Here is a 21,316-nt window from a genome sequence, read left to right as displayed (position 1 = left end):
TGGTGAGACTATATTTGTTGATGTCACTCTCAGAAAGTTTAAAAACTCAGCCAAAATGCATAGTTATGCCATGGACGTATCAATGGTAAGGCTAATCCTGTTAAATCCGAAACCTGAAGAGATTTCGAACCTGAATCTGAAGCCGATGAGAACTTTAGAGGTCAAGCAACTTGACCCAAAGGCACCTGCGTAAAGTTGGCGTCATACTCATACTCATCCTCAGCCTCAGGGTCACGCGAAATGAGGATGAGGATGACGCTACAGCGTCAGCTTCACCGGCGTCAGATCCGATTATTCCCGAATGCGTCTGATGGAATAGTAAGTGTAAAAACGACTTTAAAAATGTGCTCCAAGTTTCATATCACTGTAAATGATAATCAAAACACAGTTGGGTTTGTATTTCATAATATTTAGTAAACTCTCTGCTTCTCACGAAGTAGCTACAACGCAACATAGCCCTTAATTTCAATTTAAAGTTCAAAGGTGGCGTTGACTTTTCAGGCCTCAAGTCATAGTTCTACAAGTTAATTGTTTTATATATCCTCTGAATAATTAGGGCTTTCATATCGCCTCTCATAGTGGCGATTTTTACAAATTTCGGAAAATGTATACCTTTTTGCACTAATTTTTGGAAAATCTTAACGCAAGAGTTGAGAGGTACCAACAAACACATCCATGGATCCATGGACTGAAAATTACGAACATTTCCAAAAATCTAGCCTGTATGAGATATTCTAACGATTAAAAATTACCTGCGAAACAGTTTTACGATTCAAAAGAAAGTTGAGAAAGAATGGAGTTGTTATTTTCTTAAGTTATGGGCGAATTTTATCATTTATCCGTCATCGGGTAGCGTAACTTCGGCAATCTTCGGATACGACGCTGAAGCTGACGCTGAGCAGCGTCATTTTCAGCGTCAGCTAGAAAGGTCACCTGAGGCTGAGGCTGAGGATGAGGATGACGCCAACTTTACGCTCGTCCCAAAGGCCGCTCAGTGACTTTCTTCACGTACGTATTTTTTATACACAACCTTCCTACATCATAGCCAGTCAAGAAAACATAGCAATTGATATGATTTCTTCAAAACCAGCCGTTGTATATCCTCCAAGAAGTTTATCAGCACGCTGAAAAATCGAGTGTTTACGGAAGTAAGTCCATTCAATGCCAGCGTTCGGCGGCACTGTCTGTAAATTTACAGCTCTGTTGTCATCTGTCTACTGATATAACTTGACCTCGGTCGTTCGTACAGTGAGCTAAATTTGCTATGTGATACAAATTTATGCCCCGCTTGGTAATCAGAACCACAGTTGCGAGTGGAGTGATACGTACCGACCGCCGTGTACTATGCATATAATAATTATTATATGCATAGTACGCGGCGGCCGGTACGTATCACTCCACTCGCAACTGTGATCTGAACCTGTTAAAGTGAAACAATGGGGTTATAAGTCGGCTGCCATGCTGCTGTTCGATTTTTGCCTGGGTATGCGGGTTGGTCGGCAAACCTGGTCTGACCATGGAGCTACATTTGCTACATTTGGTAGCATTTGGTAGCTCCATGGTCTGACAAACCTACCCAAACAAAACCTAGAACTTCACTACAACAGTGTAGCCCTGCGTACCGTGCTGTGTGTTCTGAGCGTTACACGGCCCCACCACATGTGGTTGGGACCGTAAACGGCACCGGAACACACAGCACGGTACGCAGGGCTATACAACAGTGCAGCTATTATAAAGTGCACACTTCGATCACTGCCCTTGTGCTATTAAGTGTTCCTTTAAGGACATTTGCAAACCTTTTGGTTTTAGTAAATATTGAAGTTTGTTTTACATGACACGAGGATGGTTCCAGGCTCCACGACGAAAAGGTCGAGTCCGGGGGTCGAGTACGCTATCGCATATCTGTATAATGTATTTGTTTCACCATCAAGATGCGCATTCCAATGCAAATTACTCCGAGCAGATTTTTCAACTCCAGCAATGTGAAGGGACAATTCCGTCTAAAAGCTCCACAACCACTGACACATAGCTGGGTGCCACAGAGCTATCCCGCGCACTGTACCATTATATTTTAGCGGCGGAGTGGTCTGAGGGACTGCCATCCATACCCATAACTGCGCTGACTAAAAAAAGCCATGTTGAAACAGAATCATTTGATCATGATTTCTGATTTCGAATAATGCTGAATTTTAGGGTTAAATTAATTGTTGGGTGATTTTGAGAAAATTTTAAAATATATATACGGAAAAAATCCACCTCCAGATAGAACGTAAGATTCATTACCCATGTACGTAGTTCGACTTAGGCTTCATTGAACTTGTCTCAGTACAAACACTTTCGACCATTATTTAAAAATATTTCCGTAGGATTAATCATTAAGCCATGCGTGACATTGTACGTAGGGTACTAGTAAGTTTGAGGCCCTGTACATTTCAGCATCAATGTCTACCGACTGTCCAATCTCTGTTTTTTAACTGTCACAGTCAATATGTGAATTTCTTGAAACTTCCTAGACGTCATCCCAATGACAATGCACATAATATATAAAGATTTCTAAAATCAAAGAGTAGAGAATTATATTGATACAGCTTCAAACTTGCATTGGACAATGATGTGTACATTTATACCACAAGTACCGGTATTCTCTTCGAATCAACCATCCAATCTTTTCTACCGTCGTTTTCTTCTTTAGTGTAAAGATTTACTGGATAAGTTTGCTTGCAAAGTCTTTGTCATTGTCTCTGAAGATGGGCTGTCATCTCAGTATATTGGAAGTCAAGACTTTGTCAGAGAATTTCTCACAACCGGACTGAAAGTAAAACCATGTGATGTGAATGTCGGACTGTGTCACACAGCTACTTTTAAAAGTAGTGGTACACATACGATAGTTGAACCGTCGACGGATACTTATAACAGGGACAATAGAATCGAGACATTTTTATAAAGAATGAAGGTGTACTTTTGAAGCAGAATTCCTTCACCAACATCACAAGGGAAACTATCGATTCGCAAAATTATGTCAATATGGCTGACAAATAATAGCCAATCAGGAGACAGTGTCATGGTGGAAGAAGGTATCAATGTCAATCGACAACAATCAAACATGGATACACAAGTAGCTAAATGGAATGATGGCATAGAAGATATAAATGGACTAAACAATGACAGAAAAACTTGTGATCCAGATACTGACCAACCTATACAGAAATTGGATCATGTGAAGAAACTCTGCAAAACCAGATGGAGTTGGAAGGGGCAGAGTTTTTGGGAAAGTTGAAAAGTCAGGAGAGCTGTCAACAAAATAGTCCTATAGGTTAGTTTATTTATCATTTCCATCCATCATGGAATTTCGTGCACATCGCAATTGCACAGCTGAAAACCACAGCTTAGAGCCAAGCAAAGTGTTTTATTGAGTTAATTGGCATCTTTTCAGGTTTTGTGTGAAATGATGGAAATTACAATACTTTTTTCAATCCAACCACTTATAACAGCAGTGTTCATCTTTATTTGGCAATCGTTATATCAACTCACAATGAGATATGCAGAGGTTTGCACCTCACTATAACTATCTTAAGCTCGTCATCTTATATGGAACAATGTGCAGCAGTTTGGAAGGACATAGCTATCGTAATTATTTACTTCTACTTAAAAAGTCTTAGTGTAAAGCTATTGTTATAAGGCCATTGGTTATTTGGTAGATATTTATTAATGTCAATATAATTCTGGATATAGCTGATTGGCAGATTGTAATTATTCACTGCTACTTAAAAAGTCTTAGTGTAAAGCTATTGTTATAAGGCCATTGGTTATTTAGTAGATATTTATTAATGTCAATATAATTCTGGATATAGCTGATTGGCAGATTGTAATTATTCACTGCTACTTTAAAAGTCTTAGTGTAAAGCTATTGTTATAAGGCCATTGGTTATTTAGTAGATATTTATTAATGTCAATATAATTCTGGATATAGCTGATTGGCAGATTGTAATTATTTACTGCTACTTAAAAAGTCTTAGTGTAAAGCTATTGTTATAAGGCCATTGGTTATTTAGTAGATATTTATTAATGTCAATATAATTCTGGATATAGCTGATTGGCAGATTATAATTATTCACTGCTACTTAAAAAGTCTTAGTGTAAAGCTATTGTTATAAGGCCATTGGTTATTTAGTAGATATTTATTAATGTCAATATAATTCTGGATATAGCTGATTGGCAGATTGTAATTATTCACTGTTACTTAAAAAGTCTTAGTGTAAAGCTATTGTTATAAGGCCATTGGTTATTTAGTAGATATTTATTAATGTCAATATAATTCTGGATATAGCTGATTGGCAGATTGTAATTATTCACTGTTACTTAAAAAGTCTTAGGCTAAGGTTATTGTGTAGACAGTTGTCTATCTTCAAGAGATTTATTAAGGTGAAGTACTACGAATTACGTCAAAATTAAGTTGTGGTGTCATTTTCTTGAAACTTTGCACAAATATTCTTGGAAGTTGTGCAAGTGCAAAAATGAAATAAAAAATGGGGGTCACCACGCTCGTTTCCATGGAAACGGACGTTAAAATGGCGCCGTTAGAAATAAATAAAAATGATATAATTCACTTAAACTAAAGAAAGCAATTATAAAAAGCTTAGCAAATGAGTTAATTTTAATAAATACCAAGACTTAAGATCCATATCTATCGAATGTATAGTTTTCATGATGTTTGTGAAGAAATTTTAACATAAGTATCGATTACAAAATGACGATATCGAAATTATACCACTACATAATTTTCGAACTTTCTTCCTGTCGCTTTGAATGGTGTCATTTTGACCAAACTTGGCGAATAAACTCCTGACATAATACCATTTAGTTTACACTTTTAATAAAAGGGTGTTACCACGCTACTTTTTACAGTATCTCCAGGTGAATGGGTAATTTGCGCCATATAAATGGGAGAGAAATGTTAATTTTTCGCTCATATTGAATAAAAACCAGCTTCCTAGGGGGTCAAAATATGACAAGGTTATAGGTCACATGTATTTCTAAGAGACTGGGTCAAAAAATTAGGTAAAAGCGCAATTTCAACAATGACAGGTGATGTTAAATACATGCGCTACAAAATAACCCATTTGCGGCAGGCTGGAGTTAAATCTGCGCAGAAACGTTCTAAAGCGTGTGCGCGTCCGAATTCGTCGCCCTTCACCTTAATGTCAATATTATTCTGCCAATCAATAAGCTGAAAGCCTTTGAGATGTTGCACATTGATAAGGCAAGGCATAAACAAATTGTTAATACTTTGAATCCTTTTGTTTTTTCTTCATTTGTTCTGTCTGTAAACAAGGCTAAAATGATCTTCTACCAACATCTGTTATGTCCATATATGCTATAATATGTCATACATTGGGATGAACTACTTTAATAATACTGGAATTGACAAATACAAAACTGTCATTTTGCTATGAGTAGACGGCATATTTTCAGACCAGTTATGCATTAACCATTCATTCTCTGTGATTTTCTCTCAGCTGCTCTTCAGAATGGTGGCGAGAATGAAAGCTGCTCTCCCGATGCATCAACGTCAAACTTAGAATCTAGTTACCACGGAAACAGAGACACAGGAAATGATGAAACGAGTGATGACGACAACTCCATAAGTGATGATACTAATAAAATGAATTCTTTGGCCACAAGTTGCAATGGGTCCTCAAAGAATGGAATTGAAAAACCTAAGCGTGTGAGAAAGAAATATGAGCGCGCCAAAAAGTCCCCAATGACAGACAAAGAGTTAGAAAGCCACAAAGAGAGAATACGAAAAGCCATGATTGGTGATAAATCTCACATTTGTGAGAAATGTGGTAAGGGTTATAAACAACAGGAAGGGTTGAGTTTACATCTGTCATTGGGCATTTGTGCCAGACAGAAATGTAAGTATTGTGGAATAGACTTTCTACTGAAGGATTGGCAAAATCACATGGTTGATTCTCATGCAGAGCAGATACCAGTGTTTCCTTGCAGGTATTGTGATCGAATATTCTTAAGTTGCTCATCAAGATCTAGTCACAAATTCCTTAAACACTCAAATGGTGCATTTGAATGTGACGTGTGCAAGCATGTCTTTTCCAATCGCATTGCGTTAAATAATCATAAAAACACCCACATTGAAAGAAAGTTCAAATGTAGCTATTGTGACCTGAGGTTTACAAGACAAGGGATCAAAAGAACTCATGAAAAGCATTCACACAGTAAAGTTTCAGCTGTCTGTACAGAGTGTGGTGAAACGTTTGATACTCGTACACATATGTTAAACCGTTTGAAGATTGTTCACTTAGAACACAAATTTAGATGTTCTTATTGCGACAAGAAATTTTATAGTAAGACAGATTTGAAAACCCATTTAGAAATCCATGGTGAACTTTCCAGGAAATACACTTGTAAAATATGCAAGAAAGTTTTCCATGTCAGATCTGAATATCGCAACCATTGTATCAGGGACTGCATTAAGCCTGAATATCTGTGTGATATTTGTGGACGCCGGTTTAAGAGGAGTACTAATTTACGATTGCATGCCTTAACTCATAGTGAACCAACACTCAAATGCGATCTTTGCCCACGTGTTTTTAGGCTAAAAAGTACACTAACTTCACATGTTAAGTCTGTACACAGTGATGAAAAACCCTGGCAATGTGATGTATGTGGATATCGATGTAAACTGAGGGAAAATCTATTTAAACACACCAGAATACACAACAGGTAGACCCAGAAATGTTTGTTGCCTGCTCACACTCAATCAAACGTAAAATGTTCACAGTTGTCATTGAAAACAATTTATTTGTAATTCTGAATTGCCCCACCTTTATTTTAACTCTAAAGGGAAAAATAAATTTTCCCATTTTTGAGAAAGAAAAGCTGTGAAAATGTTTCTTGCCCCGAGATCTTTATAATGATCTGCAACGAGTGGTAGACTGGGAAAGGATTGTAAAGAAATGAGAGTTTGAATTAAATATCTATCCCCGAGGCACATTCTATGTTAATTCTGTCACATGACATTTCACTGTTGACAATTTCTAATTATCTCCTCATTATTGATGCCTTCAAGCGTGAACTGCTACAATTGTCCAACGGTGCAATTGGTAGCAATTGGTAATTGGATATTAAATTTGGAAAGGTATTTCAATACTGTGAATACTAAAATATTTCTCACAGAAACTGAAGTGCGTATATTGTATAACCATATCCTTTATATATTTTGTAGCCATGATTTTTGTTGTGGTCTTTCTTACAGGCTTCTTGGGCCTTACATACTATTCCAACCCATTATAATCAAATTTTGCAGAAGTATTCATGTACAGTGATCAACAATTGTCATTAAATGACAAGGAACACTATTTTGACAAAACATTTGGTTAAGTTTTGACTGACTACATAGACTTCTAAATGTATATTGTTTCAGAAAAGAAATATCAGGCAGTACCTTTTGATTTATATTTTAATTTCCCAATGCCTTGGTCTTATCTCATTGACATTATATACATCATTTAGTGTTTAATTAGTCCCCACAGACACCGTCCGGGGGGACTTATAGGTTTGGTCATGTCCGTGCGTGCGTCCGTGCGTGTGAGCATCCGTCCGTCCGTTCACGCAGATATCTCAGAGATGCAAGAAGCGATTTCATTCAAACTTGGTACAAGGATTACTTCACATGTCATACAGATGCACGTCGATTTGTTTTGTGATACGATCCAATATGGCCGTCAGGCGGCCATTTTATTACCATTTTTTCATGTACAGAGCAATAACTCAGACATGTTTCAACCAATTTTATTCAAAGTTGGTACAAGGACATTGACCAATGTCATACATATGCACGTCAATTTGTTTTGTGATAAGATCCAATATGGCCGCCAGGCGGCCATTTTATTACAATTTTTTCATGTACAGAGCCATAACTCAGACATGTTTCAACCGATTTCATTCAAAGTTGGTACAAGGACATTGACCAATGTCATAGATATGCACGTCAATTTGTTTTGTGATACGATCCAATATGGCCGCCAGGCGGCCATTTTATTACAATTTTTTCATGTACAGAGCCATAACTCAGACATGTTTCAACCGATTTCATTCAAAGTTGGTACAAGGACATTGACCAATGTCATAGATATGCACGTCAATTTGTTTTGTGATACGATCCAATATGGCTGCCAGGCGCCCATTTTATTACAATTTTTTCATATACAGAGCCATAACTCAGACATGTTTGAACCAATTTTATTCAAAGTTGGTACAAGGACGTTGACCAATGTCATAGATATGCACGTCAATTTGTTTTGTGATACAATCCAATATGGCTGCTGTGTGGCCATTTTGTTACGATTTTTTCATATACAAAGGCATAACTCAGGCATATCTCAACCGATTTTATTCAAAGTTGGTACAAGGACATTGACCCATGTCATACTTATGTACGTCGATTTGTTATGTGATATGATCCAATATGGCCGCTAGGCAGCCATTTTATTACGATGTTTTCATGTACAGAGCCATAACTTAGACATGTTTCAACCGATTTTATTCAAATTTGATACAAGGAGATTGACTAATGTCACACATATGCATGTCAATTTGTTATGTGATACGATCCAATATGGCTGCCTTGCGGCCATTTTGTTACATTTTTTTCATGTACAGAGCCATAATACTCTCAGGCTCTACTCATTTTTCTTTAGGATATTGGCCTACATTGGTTTTATGTTTTTATCACCATGGAACTCATTCTTGGCCATTGAGCGCCATCTGTATCAAAGTATTTTTATCACAGACCTAATTAAAGAAGAGGAGTCTATCCTCTCTGAGGACATGTAATCAAAGTACCCATTAACAAGTGGGGACTGTGTCATCAACGATGACTTGTTTCACAATGCCTTGGTCTTATCTCATTGACATTATATACATCATTTAGTGTTTAATTTCACAATGCCTTGGTCTTATCTCATTGACATTATATACATCATTTAGTGTTTAATTTCATAATGTCTTGGTCTTATCTCATTGACATTATATACATCATTTAGTGTTTAATTTCACAATGCCTTTGTCTTATCTCATTGACATATACATCATTTAGTGTTTAATTTCACAATGCCTTGGTCTTATCTCATTGGCATTATATACATCATTTAGTGTTTAATTTCACAATGCCTTGGTCTTATCTCATTGACATTATATACATCATTTAGTGTTTAATTTCACAATGTCTTGGTCTTATCTCATTGACATTATATACATCATTTAGTGTTTAATTTCACAATGCCTTGGTCTTATCTTATTGACATTATATACATCATTTAGTGTTTAATTTCACAATGCCTTGGTCTTATCTCATTGACATTATTTTCATCATTTAGTGTGTCCCCAGTCTAAAGGTAATGCTGCACCCACTCGTCTTCTAAATGCCAATTTGCATGGCAGTCAATTTTCCCTGTGTAACCTGTAATTACTTGGTGACTCTATTCTTTAGTTATTTAGTGTTTTTTATCGTAGCGTAAGATTTCAATGTATCTGACATGAAATATATTTTGAAAATAAAACATTCAATAGTTATAGAAAGTAATCTCTTTATTTCTGTTTTAGCTCTATTTGATATGTATATAAATACTAAAAAGAGCTTATATGGTGAGTCAGTGGTGGCTGTCTGTCTGTGTGTCCGTTTGTCTATGTATGTATGTACCGGTATGTATGTATGTATTTGCAGATGTATATCCGTCACAGGCAAAAGCTCCCAAACCGCCGCACCTACCATCACAGTATTTGGTGTACATGTAGACCCAGTGGTCGAGATGTGACGTTCAACTGAACATATCAGTGTCAAAATATGCAAATGAGGTAAGAAAAGGGAAAGTCCTGCAAATGTGCCGGAGTGGTGGCATTAACCGAAACAACCCACACATCTGAGTTACAGATTTTGTAATCTCTAACCTAGTTGTATGCAGTGTACCTATTATGTGTCGGAGTGGTGGCAGTGACTGAAACAGGCTACTCCACTGAGCTTGAGTCATTTCCTGTCATTGTTCATTAACTGATACATATTGGCAGACCTGCTGAAACCATGAAGGACTGTGTTGGAACATTCCTCTGCTAAGCCTGTTCCTAAAGTTGACCTCCAGTACCTAAAGTTTCAGACCTTATTTACTTTTGTCGTTCTTTTTTTTCTGGTTTAAATATTTCTTGATGGACCGATTCAAACCAAATATGAGCATACTGTCCTTGACGGTATTTTTTATTTAATTATGTCATGTACATCAAACGTCAAACTAGTCCTACCAAACTTTATCTGTTTCTGAAGTAAAATCTCTTTCCATGTTCCAGTCTCTCTTGGGAAACACCAGGGTTCCTCAATTTGTATTTACTACAGGTATGTACCATAAGTACACTTGATTTCTGCTATCGACATGTTCAGTTTGTTTGTTTGTTTGTTTGTTTATTCAAGTTTGTGTAAGATTAGGTACTGTTGACCTCTACTTTATTATGGTGTGCACTACACTTCAGAGGAAACACAACATACTTCGTAACCAAGGAGGGGTCGCAGATTATGAGTTCCTACACATAATATGTATCTGCATTACTATTTAAATTGTTTTGTCAATGATATAAAGATTTTAGATCCCAGGCTTTAGATACACTTCTTAAATAATGGATACTGTTTTTAATAGTCAATCGATACAATAACACCGACATCATACATCGTAAATTTTGTTTTCATTGAAAGGGACATTAGCTGTAATGTTGACTAATTTTTCACTGCACTGTTTCAATGTATCAACTACAGAATTTTACTATAATCCGATCATCATGACCAATGCCCGGTGTCCAGCTTGCCAACACAGTCTGTACATGTGAAATGACCATTGTTATTGTTGATAAATGTATTCTACTCTGGACCTGAATACAAAATTTAAACAATAACAATGCAGATTATACTCATATAGGGTATATTTATGAGCTAAATATTAGGAATTTCTCCATGGTTCAGGGATTCAAACCAGAAACTGCAGATGATACACAGAAACAAACAAAATTAAAAATGACCAAAGGCTACATATTTGTAGTTTACGATTTTGTATGAAAAGTAAGTGTACAATCCACAAACACGTGTCATATTTATACTCCACCGAGCTCGTTCAACAAATTTCATTTTGTGCATAAACAGAAACATGTCAAGATTCCCCAGCACAAGTGCTGTAGGTTTATAATCATTTTCATAAACCATTAATTCGGTAACGCGGAAATTTTCCGCCTTCAGGGGATTAGCCTAGATACATGGTTTGTGCCGGCGAATCCTCTCATGAAAAATCTAAGAACGAAACATACGGCTGAAAATTTAGTCAAACCTCTGTAACAGTATCTTCTTCGATAATGACATGTTTATCCACCCTTCAACCAAATTCTTGGTCCCTGCCACAGTCAGAGTTTGCCACAAACACAAGATGATGGCATCCCTGCAATTTGCTTTGTCGTGCTTTGTGTCAACATAATTATCATTGTCAAAATAATTTGTCGATTTGCTTCGCCCAGAGCACTCTATGCAACTTTATACTTCTTTCTTTTTTACTCAAAAACAAATCTTTATCAACCATTATGCTAATTTCCGGATGCATATTTCACCACACGATATCATAAATGTCACAGAGTTGTTTTCCGACGGAGTATTGATCCAAAGTGAGGAGATCAACGATATCTAAAGCGCCACCAGTGACTAAATGTGTCTTCAAATAGGCTTGGCTACAGTTACACACGGTTTCGCAATTGAGTTCGGATCCAACTAGACTACAGGTATTTACTATCAACTTATTTTGTAAAATTTACGGACCTTGTCAAGTATGCTGCCACGGAAGTACCTAGCGGACTTTACTATTATTGTTAGGGGTGTCCAAAAGGTGTCAGGGCCTGAATTTAGCCGTAAGACAACACTTTAGCCAATTATAACTATGTACAAGTTCAATTAGACATAAAGTTTGTCTTGAATAGAAAAACGGGTAGGATAGTCATGGGGAATTGTGTCGACGTAACGACCTTTGTCTTGGGCATAGTTGTCATGTAACAAGTCAAATACAAAAACGCAGGTGTGAAATTTACAAAGTTTAAAAATGTCTAAAATACAAAGCTGTTTGAATAAGGGGCAGGGCAGAGTGGGCACGGTAATCAGAGAAGGTGATCAGGCGAGTAATTTTCTTTTGGAGTAAATGCAATGGCTCAAGGTAAGTCGTAAAAGTATTGCCCCCAGATTTCAATACAATAGGAGATGTGTGGCAGAATAAGCGAGTTGTACAACAGAAGGAGGACATTTCTAGGTACAAAGTGACGAAGTTTTGAAATTATACCAACCTTCGGGGCAATGATTTTGATAACGTTCTGGATGTGCGCCTTCCACGTAATATATTTTATCAAGGGTGACTCCAAGATAGGTTGCAGAAGGAACACTTTCTATTTTATGGCCATCAATATCTAGGGTCCCATTAGCAATAACATGTTTACGTGATGTTTTAATAATCATATAGTTTGTTTTATCAATATTTATTGTAAGTTTTTTTGCCCGACACCAATTACAAACCTCATGGAAGTCAGAATTTATTTGCATAAAGTCAATTTGGTTGCTATCAATAAACTTGAACAAATTGGTGTCGTCTGCAAAGAGACGAAACTGGAACCTATAAGACGAATTAGCGATATCATTGATATAAATTAAAAATAAAACTGGACCTAGTATTGAACGTTGTGGGACGCCACATTGGATCTGAGAGTAAAGAGATGTAACATTGTTGATGTTGACAAATTGCTGACGGGATGTCAAGTAATTCTTAAACCAGTGTAATGGAACACCTCTGGAGCTATGGCCAGTAGTTGGTAAAAATGCACGTTTCACATTGTTGAAGCTAACGTGCTATGGGCAATTGTATGCCATTGTACATTATAGAACCCAAACGTGTAAGGCAAACGTGCATGACTGAACACAGTAAAAGTCTGCACGTTAGACATTTTAGACACGTTAGGTCCGTACATGTTAGGTTTGGCCATGGATGCACCTCTGATGTCATAGTGGCGCAGTGTATGAATCAAGATGTCATGATTGATGGTGTCGAAGGCTTTTTTTTAAAATCGATGAATATTCCAAAGGTGAGAGAACCTTTATCTAGACAGTCGCTAATATCAGTGACTAAGTCTATGAGGGCCAATTTCGTGTTATAACGTTTGCGGAACCCAAACTGTGTCTCAATAAGTATGTGTTTTTCTTCAAGATAGCGGATAATTTGTTTGTTCACAGTTGACTCGATAATTTTGCTGAAAGTTGGGAGAATTGAGATGGGTCTGTAATTGCTTACATTTTCAGGAGAGCCCTTCTTGTAAATTGGAACAACTTTTGCTAACTTTAAATCATTGGGAAGGATACCTTGCTGCAAAGAACAATTAATTACGTGGGCAAATGGGGGGGGATATAATAGGCGAAGCATGAATAATTAACAGTGGGTGATTATTGTCCGGACCGACAGCTTTACGTGGATCTAGGGTCCTAATTACATTAAAAACATCTTGATCCGTGACAGGGTGAAAGAAAAAGAATTTTGATAGTTTCCATGGAGGTAGCTAGTAAAGTCACCTGCAGGAGTGATTTGTGAGGCAAGGTTAATACCGACAGTAGAGAAAAAAATATTAAATTCGTTTGCAATATCGAGGCTGTCTGTTACTATTTGTTTTCCTGTGAATATATTTTGCGGGGGGGGGGTGGGTGGTATAGTTATTTGTCGAATTATTTAAAATTTCGTTAATCACTTGCCATGTCTTATTTTTATTTCCCTGGCCGACTGTAATTTGTTTGAATAGTAACTTCTTTTTGCTGACTTCAGAAGCCTGCTAAGGATATTTCTGTACGATTTATAAGTTGTTTTGTAACGAGCATTGTTGGGGTTCTTTTTCATTTTGGTAAATAACTTGTATTTCGTGCACACTGATTTAGCAAGGGCTTGAGATTAATTCGTATTTTCACTAGTTAAAAAATGGGTTGATATCAGAACCGTCTTAACAGTAGAAGAATGGCAATACAGGCATAGCATGTATGATAAATACAAGAAACATACGAAAGAATCATCAAATTCAGACAAAACTGCCAAGATGTTTTGTAAAGTTGCAATGGCTCGTCAAAGATATCAATATTACTAGTAATGTTAAATGAATTCAAGAAGTGAGAATGCGATCAATGAACCCTCTCTTTCTAACATCGATTTTTTGGGGAGGTCCCTTCTTCTGGCACTTAACAAAGGTAAATTGAGACGAAAAAAGATACACTACCCGTAGGATTAAAATGTGACAAAAACATCAACTCAGGAATACATAGTCAAAAATACCACTACTAAAATGTAAATGTTGAATATTATAAATATTACAGAGTAAGTCATAGTCACAATTACACCAAACTCTGCTGTCCTTGTGGAAGTCATGCTTGACACGTGAATAAACGGAGGAGTTTTTTGATTGATTCAATTCTCATTGCTTGGTGCTTTGAGATAGAATTTCATTTGTCGCTCAAATTCCACCCCCCCCCCTCCCCGTAAAAAACGAATGCTCCCTCACATACACAAACTTCCTTATATCTGAATGTATATTTCATTACATTAAATCATGAATATTGTGTATTACGTTGTGTTTTATTAAGAGCATTCATTGACCATTGTAAGTAGGTCGGCAATATTTCTAATAGCGCCATCAGTGGCCAAGCTGTATGTTCATTTGTAGCTGAATTCATTAATTCTTTGATACAACACAATGGTTTGTTAGCCTTCACTTGTATATTAGAATAAGTCATAGTTATTCTTTAATCTTTAATTCTCTATTCTATATTCTTTTAGCAAATTTGCAATTTTTTCCTAATTATACCTATGTCTGAATTATTCATTTTAATAAATAATTAGATAAACCTTATGAATGTGTATTCAAGTTCTCTGGTGAGACTATATTTATTGATGTTACTCTCAGAAAGTTTAAAAACTCAGCCAAAATGCATAGTTATGCCATGGACGTATCAATGGTAAGGTTCATCCTGTTAAATCCGAAACCTGAAGAGATTCCGAACCTGAATCTGAAGCCGATGAGAACGTTAGAGGTCAAGCAACTTGACCCAAAGGCCGCTCAGTGACTTTCTTCACGTACTTATACAACCTTCCTGCATCATAGCCAGTCAAGAAAACATAGCAATGGATATGACTTCTTCTGCAGCCCTTGTCTATTCTCCAAGAAGTTTAACAAGCACGCTGAAAAATCGAGTGTTTACGGAAGTAAGTCTATTCAATCATAGACCCTCGATCGGGTCTATGATTCAATGCAAGCGTTCGGCGGCACTGCGAATCCGTAGCCTCTGCCACTCGGGTAGGTTGGTCATTGGAGTGGTAGGCCAGCAGAACACTTCAAGGAGTGGCAAGGCTCGTTTTCGCAGCAATGTCTGTTACAGCTCTATTATCCCTCTGTGGCCTCTCCGCTAGGCGACTGATGCCGTATGTTGTGGGTTCGAACCCGATTGAAAACTAGCCATATTTCCTACTGATATAACTTGACCTCGCCGTTCGTACAGTGAGCTAATTTTGCCATGCGATACAAATTTATGCCCGCTTGGTAATCAGAGCCTGTTAAAGTGAAACAATGGGGTTATTAAAGTCGGCTGCAATGCTGCTGTTCGATTTTTGCCTGGGTATACGGGTTGGTCGGCAAACCTGGTCTGACCATGGAGCTACATTTGGTAGCTCCATGGTCTGACCATGGAGGTAGTCTCTCTTTCTACCTCCATGGTCTGACAAACCTACCAAAACAAAACCTCGAACTTCACTACAACAGTGCAGCTATTATAAAGTGCACAGTTCGATCACTGCCCTTGTGTTATTAAGTGTTATTTTAAGGACATTTGCAAACCTTTTGGTTGTATTAAATATTGAAGTTTGTTGTACATGACACGAGGATGGTTCCAGGCTCCCCGGACGAAAAGGTCGAGTCCGGGGGTCGAGAACGCTATTGCATATCTGTATTATGTATTTGCTTCACCACCATCATTCCAATGCAATTTAGGTCGAGCTGATTTTTCAACTCCAGCACTGTGAAGGGACAATTCCGTCTAAAAACTCCACAACCACTGACACATAGCTGGGTGCCACAGAGCTATCCCACGCACTGTACCATTATATTTTGTCGCCAGAGTGGTCTGAGGGTGCCATCCACCATCTTGATTTCTGATTTTGAATAACGCCGAATTTTGGGTGGTTAAATTAATTGTTGGGTGATTTTGAGAAAATTTGAAAATATATATACGGAAAAAATCCACCTCCAGATACAACGTACAAACACTTTGAGAAACTGAGAGAGGCATAACACGTCTGCATCATATGAAGCTTCCCTTACCAAATTCTGGTACAATAAAAACATACCCGAGGTATACTTTTTCAGACCAAGTAGGTACATGTTTGGTATACCAGAGGTATACCGGTACCGTTGGTTTAAAAAAGAGCCTACCTCGGGTAGTCCAGATTTGGACACTTTTGCCAAAAATAGGTATACCTTGGATATACCTATTTTTGGCAAAAGTGTCCAAATCTGGACTACCTGAGGTAGGCTCTTTTTTAAACCACAGGTATACCTCAGGTATACCAAATAGGTACAATGTAGGTATACCTGCAATTGTCCAGATTTGGACACGTGCGTCCCAAAATAGGTATACCAGAAATATACCTTACCAAAACAAATAGGCATAATTTAGGTATTATACCTGCAATGTACCTATTTTGTTTACATAGTTGTTCAGACGATCTGAACTATGTAAACAAAATAGGTAAATTTCAGGTATTTACCTAAATTATACCCTTTTGTTTTGTAAGGTTTACTTCTGGTATTACCTACTTTGGTATGCAAGTGTCCTGAGATGGATCGGATCTGACTCTTTACCAGAAAAACCAGAGATGCTGAAAACCAAAGAAACAACATACTCAGGTGACAGCATATTGTACCATAAGTTTTGATGAGAATCAGAATGAGAAGCTGACAAATTTAACAGATTGTTGACAGCACAAGATATGTTTATCCGACTAAGCTTTGAAATACCATCATCACAAGAAACCATGCTATTAGCAAATAAGGTATTATTAAAAAGACAACAGAGAAAAAAAGGTTAAATTCAATTTGTGGTATGATTTATTTTATATATGCCATATGCTCATTTCATGCAACCTAAAAAAATAAGTGTCTTCAAAAGACATTCATTTGACATATGAAGTTTCATGTAACTTATATTACTGTCAAAGGCTGTGCTTTGGCTTTCTTGCTCTCTGTATTTCTTGTCCGTTTACAGTACCAGCACTGCATTCTGAAAAAACATACAAATCATTGAGGATAGAGTGTAACGTAGTCTTTCTTGTTTGACCAAAACCTGTGAACATTGTAATTTGATGAGAGAAATCTGTAATTATTTAAAAATGAGACAAACGCAAGTTGGAAAATTGAAGCGAAGAATGCATAAATAATTATGATCATTTATAAATAATGATTAAAATGGACAGCCAACAACTCGCAGTATGCTGTTTACAAGGAGCTAGAAACGGAGGAGCACCATGTTTACATACACGATGGCGACAATGTACAGCTGTTGTGAAACAAATGAATTCTGTATGAATCCGTACTCAACAAAACGCATCTGTTGTTTAACATAGCAATACAAGGGTTACAGAACATAATAGCGATGTGTAAATAGACAGCACATTGACTTACATTCTGATCAGCTGGCAGGATAGACGCTGGACGGTTCCCATTTGCAGCGAGGTCTCTCCGAGTCTCGTTGTACATCATATATGAGAAAATTTAGTCGGAATTTTTACTGCTTTTCGCGTCCACAAATTTTGAACTTTGTCTGTCCCTGATACTGTATACACGTTTTTGCGACACTATGATATCATTTGGGTGGTAATTCCATAGAAAGATCGCAAAATTGTCCATCAGATAACTCCCTGATCACAAATACACAGCCGACAACACTAAAATCTAAATTCGCGCCGATTGAGCCTCTTGACATTCACGGAAGTGGTATCTATAAATCATTACGCGATCGATAAAATAGTTCTATTTTTTAACACATGGACTTGACTCTACATCTGCACAAATCTGTTATGTTTCATATTAAATATAGCAATCAATTTATTACATGAATAAAAATGGTTGATTTGAATGATAGAAAGACTACGAAGAGAGTAAAATTCTTTCAGCACGAAGAATCAATATCAATGCGCGAACTGAACTTGATGAACCCGTGACCTGAGAGTAAACATGATGGCTGCTCACAGCTGGGCCGGCAAAACAAAACGCGTTGGACATTGGCAAAGTAGCACACTGGATTTTCGTTTAGCTGCTCGGGATGTAGTATCCTAAACCTCAAATGTGTGATCGGCAATAGCTCTGATGCTGAAAACATAGATAAAAGCCTTCACCTTAATCCATGTCATCAGATGGCTAGATTTTGTTAGGGACATCGCTGCAGGGAGACAGCAGACTACATGAAGGGCATCCTAGAACGACTGTACGGATCTTTTGCTCAGAGTTGTAATACGACCGCAGTCACATGCTGTGCTTGAAGGTAAGGGTCCTTGCTTTAGACATCGAATGCATTGACATTAACTTGTCTGTTTCTTAAATGAAAAGTTCTCGTCTGTCGACATTTGTAAGGTACAAATTTGCGGCATTGATTAAAAGTCTACGACCTGTCCTTGCTGCTCATTTAACAAAGAGGTGTAGGCCTACGTACAGATAAACGTAATTTAACAACTTTTTGTTTGAAACTGCATTATAATTTTGGTGTGAAAATATTATGAGAAAATACAGGGCTAGACTTGCAAGACAGACAAGTCCCTGTTTTAATAATTTGTTTTTCGAAATATTCTGCTGTTGATCAAACCATGATTTATCCAACCAAATTAAATGACATTGTTAATGTCACTACACATGCAATACCAATCCTAAAATAGCAATGTTGCTGAGTTGTATCGATTTTTAGGAGCAGATTTAAGTTTTCAATTTAATTAATAATAGGTTCATTGGGTTTTTAAAAATAAATGAATATAAATGAAAGATAAATTTTGCATTGCTTGAATATGACCGGTCACACACTGTACTGCCTGGTAATGAAATACAGTTACTTCATATTTGCAGCAATAATATAGGAATCAGTCAAACAGGCAGAGACGTACATTTCAGGTATCACAAGAGTTATCATCGACATGCACTACAAGCTAGCAGACTGGCATGGCAAAAAAATACTAAGTCATGGATTGGTATATTTCTGGTATACCAGTCTTCAACTTGACCATACATAGTAGAAGAGGTACATAATAGGTACTACCTGTTTCCTACCTAAAATGAACTGGTACATGTTAGGTATACCTGATTTATACCTGATTACTGAGGTACAGCTTTGGTACACTGTATCAAAAATCGACCTTAAAAATAGGTACTCATCTGGTATACCAGGAGTATACCAGAAGTGATTTGGTATACCTCTGGTATACCTCTGGTATACCAAAGAGATACCTAAGCTATACCTTTTGTGGCGAGAATTTGGTAGGGGTGAACAATAGGAATTTCAGATGGCTATTAAAATGAAACTCATTACCATGACCACGGAAGTTAGCTTCCGGTCAGTAGTGGTCACGTGGCAGCCCTATACACCACTCAATAGCCACAAAATGTAATGATGCAGTAAACAGGGCAGCTCGGGGCATGATACTTGAAAACTACTATTTGAATGCTTCAATCTGACCATTAAGCCATTAGTTTAAAATATTTCCACAGAATTAATCATTAAGCCATGCGTGACATTGTACGTAGGGTACCAGTAAGTTTGAGGCCCTGTACATCTCAGTATATCAATGTCTACCGACTGTCTAATCTTTGGTTGTTCAACCATCACAGTCAATATGTGAATTTCTTGAAACTTTCTTGACGTCATCCCAATGACAATGCAGATAATATATAAAGCTTTCTGAAATCAAAGAGTAGAGAATTGTTTTGATACAACTTCAAACTTGCATTTGACAATGATGTGTACATTTATACCACAACTATTCTCTTTAAATCAACCATCCAATCTTATCTACTGTCGTTTTTCTTTAGTGTAAAGATTTACTGGAGAAGTTTGCTTGCAAAGTCTTTGTCATTGTCTCTGAAGATGGGCTGTCATCTCAGTATATTGGAAGTCAAGACTTTGTCAGAGAATTTGTCACAACCGGACTGAAAGTAAAACCATGTGATGTGAATGTCGGACTGTGTCCTACAGCTACTTTTGAAAGTAACGGTACACATACGATAGTTGAACCGTCGACGGATACTTATAACAGGGACAATAGAAATCGTGACATTTTTACAAAGAATGAAGTGTACTGTTGAGAATTCTTTCATCAGCAGAATTCCTTCACCAATATCACAAGGGAAACTATTGATTTGCAAAATGATGTCAATATGGCTGACAATTATAGCCAATCAGGAGACAGTGTCATGGTGGAAGAAGATATCAATGTCAATCGACAACAATCAAACATAGACACACAAGTAGCTAAATGGAATGATGGCATAGGAGATATAAATGGATCAAACAATGACAGGAAAACTTGTGATCCAGATACTAACCAAACCTATACAGAAATTGGATCATGTGAAGAAACTCTGCAAAACCAGATGGAGTTGGAAGGGGCAGAGTTTTGGGGAAAGTTGAAAAGTCAGGAGAGCTGTCAACAAAATAGTCCTATAGGTTAGTTTATTTATCATTTCTATCCGTCATGGAATTTCGTGCACATCGCAATCGCACAGCTGAAAACCACAGCTTGCGGCCAGCAAAGTGTTTTATTGAGTTAATTGGAATCTTTTCAGGTTTCGTGTGAAATGATGGAAATTACAATACTTTTTTCAATCAAACCACTTAAAACAGCAGTGTTCATTTTTATTGGACAAATGTTATATCAACTCACAATGAGATATGCAGAGGTTTGCACAACACTATAACTATCTTGAGCTCATCATCTTATATGGAACAATTATGTGCAGCAGCTTGGAAGGATATACCGGTAGCTATCAGTAGATCGTAATTATAACTATCGGTAGATTGTAATTATTCATTGCTACTTAAAGAGTCTTAGTGTAAAGCTATTATTAAGGCCATTGGTTATTTAGTAGATATTTATTAATGTCAATATAATTCTGGATGTAGCTGATTGGCAGATTGTAATTATTCACGGCTACTTAAAAAATCTTAGTGTGA

The 21,316-nt window shown here is 37.1% G+C and overlaps 3 protein-coding genes across 5 annotated transcripts in view; all 3 read left to right on the top strand.

The window, feature by feature from the left end:
- The window catches only part of LOC139123475 (uncharacterized), a 1,125,851-nt gene that overhangs the window by 1,101,404 nt on the left and 3,131 nt on the right, over nt 1-21,316 (top strand). The window lies entirely within an intron of this gene.
- LOC139123908 (gastrula zinc finger protein XlCGF57.1-like) lies at nt 983-9,601 on the top strand. Of its 2 annotated transcripts, XR_011549787.1 has the most exons (3): nt 983-1,148; nt 2,693-3,313; nt 5,517-9,601. XR_011549787.1 is itself a non-coding variant. In XM_070690061.1 (2 exons), exons 1-2 carry the CDS (start codon nt 3,241-3,243, stop codon nt 6,743-6,745), a joined length of 1,302 nt encoding a protein of 433 aa, XP_070546162.1. In that variant the 5' UTR covers nt 3,184-3,240; the 3' UTR covers nt 6,746-9,601. The 2 variants fall into 2 exon arrangements, 1 of the variants encoding a protein (XP_070546162.1); XM_070690061.1 differs by lacking the exon at nt 983-1,148 and having other exon boundaries at nt 3,184-3,313.
- LOC139123472 (gastrula zinc finger protein XlCGF57.1-like) overlaps nt 15,142-21,316 on the top strand; it is a 30,838-nt gene continuing 24,663 nt past the window's right edge. Inside the window, exons 1-2 of one of the 2 annotated variants that reach the window (XM_070689625.1) lie at nt 15,142-15,314; nt 20,176-20,809. In XM_070689625.1, coding sequence (XP_070545726.1) covers nt 20,521-20,809 — 289 coding nt within the window. In that variant the 5' untranslated portion in view covers nt 15,142-15,314; nt 20,176-20,520. Of the gene's footprint in view, nt 15,315-20,175; nt 20,810-21,316 lie in introns of those variants that run through there. The other variant, XM_070689626.1, reaches the window with a different exon arrangement.

Source organism: Ptychodera flava (assembly GCF_041260155.1).
Source record: "Ptychodera flava strain L36383 chromosome 23 unlocalized genomic scaffold, AS_Pfla_20210202 Scaffold_23__1_contigs__length_28996876_pilon, whole genome shotgun sequence".
NCBI lineage: Eukaryota > Metazoa > Hemichordata > Enteropneusta > Ptychoderidae > Ptychodera > Ptychodera flava.
Note: the sequence above shows the minus strand (reverse complement) of the source record. Positions and strands in the feature narration are given on the sequence as shown.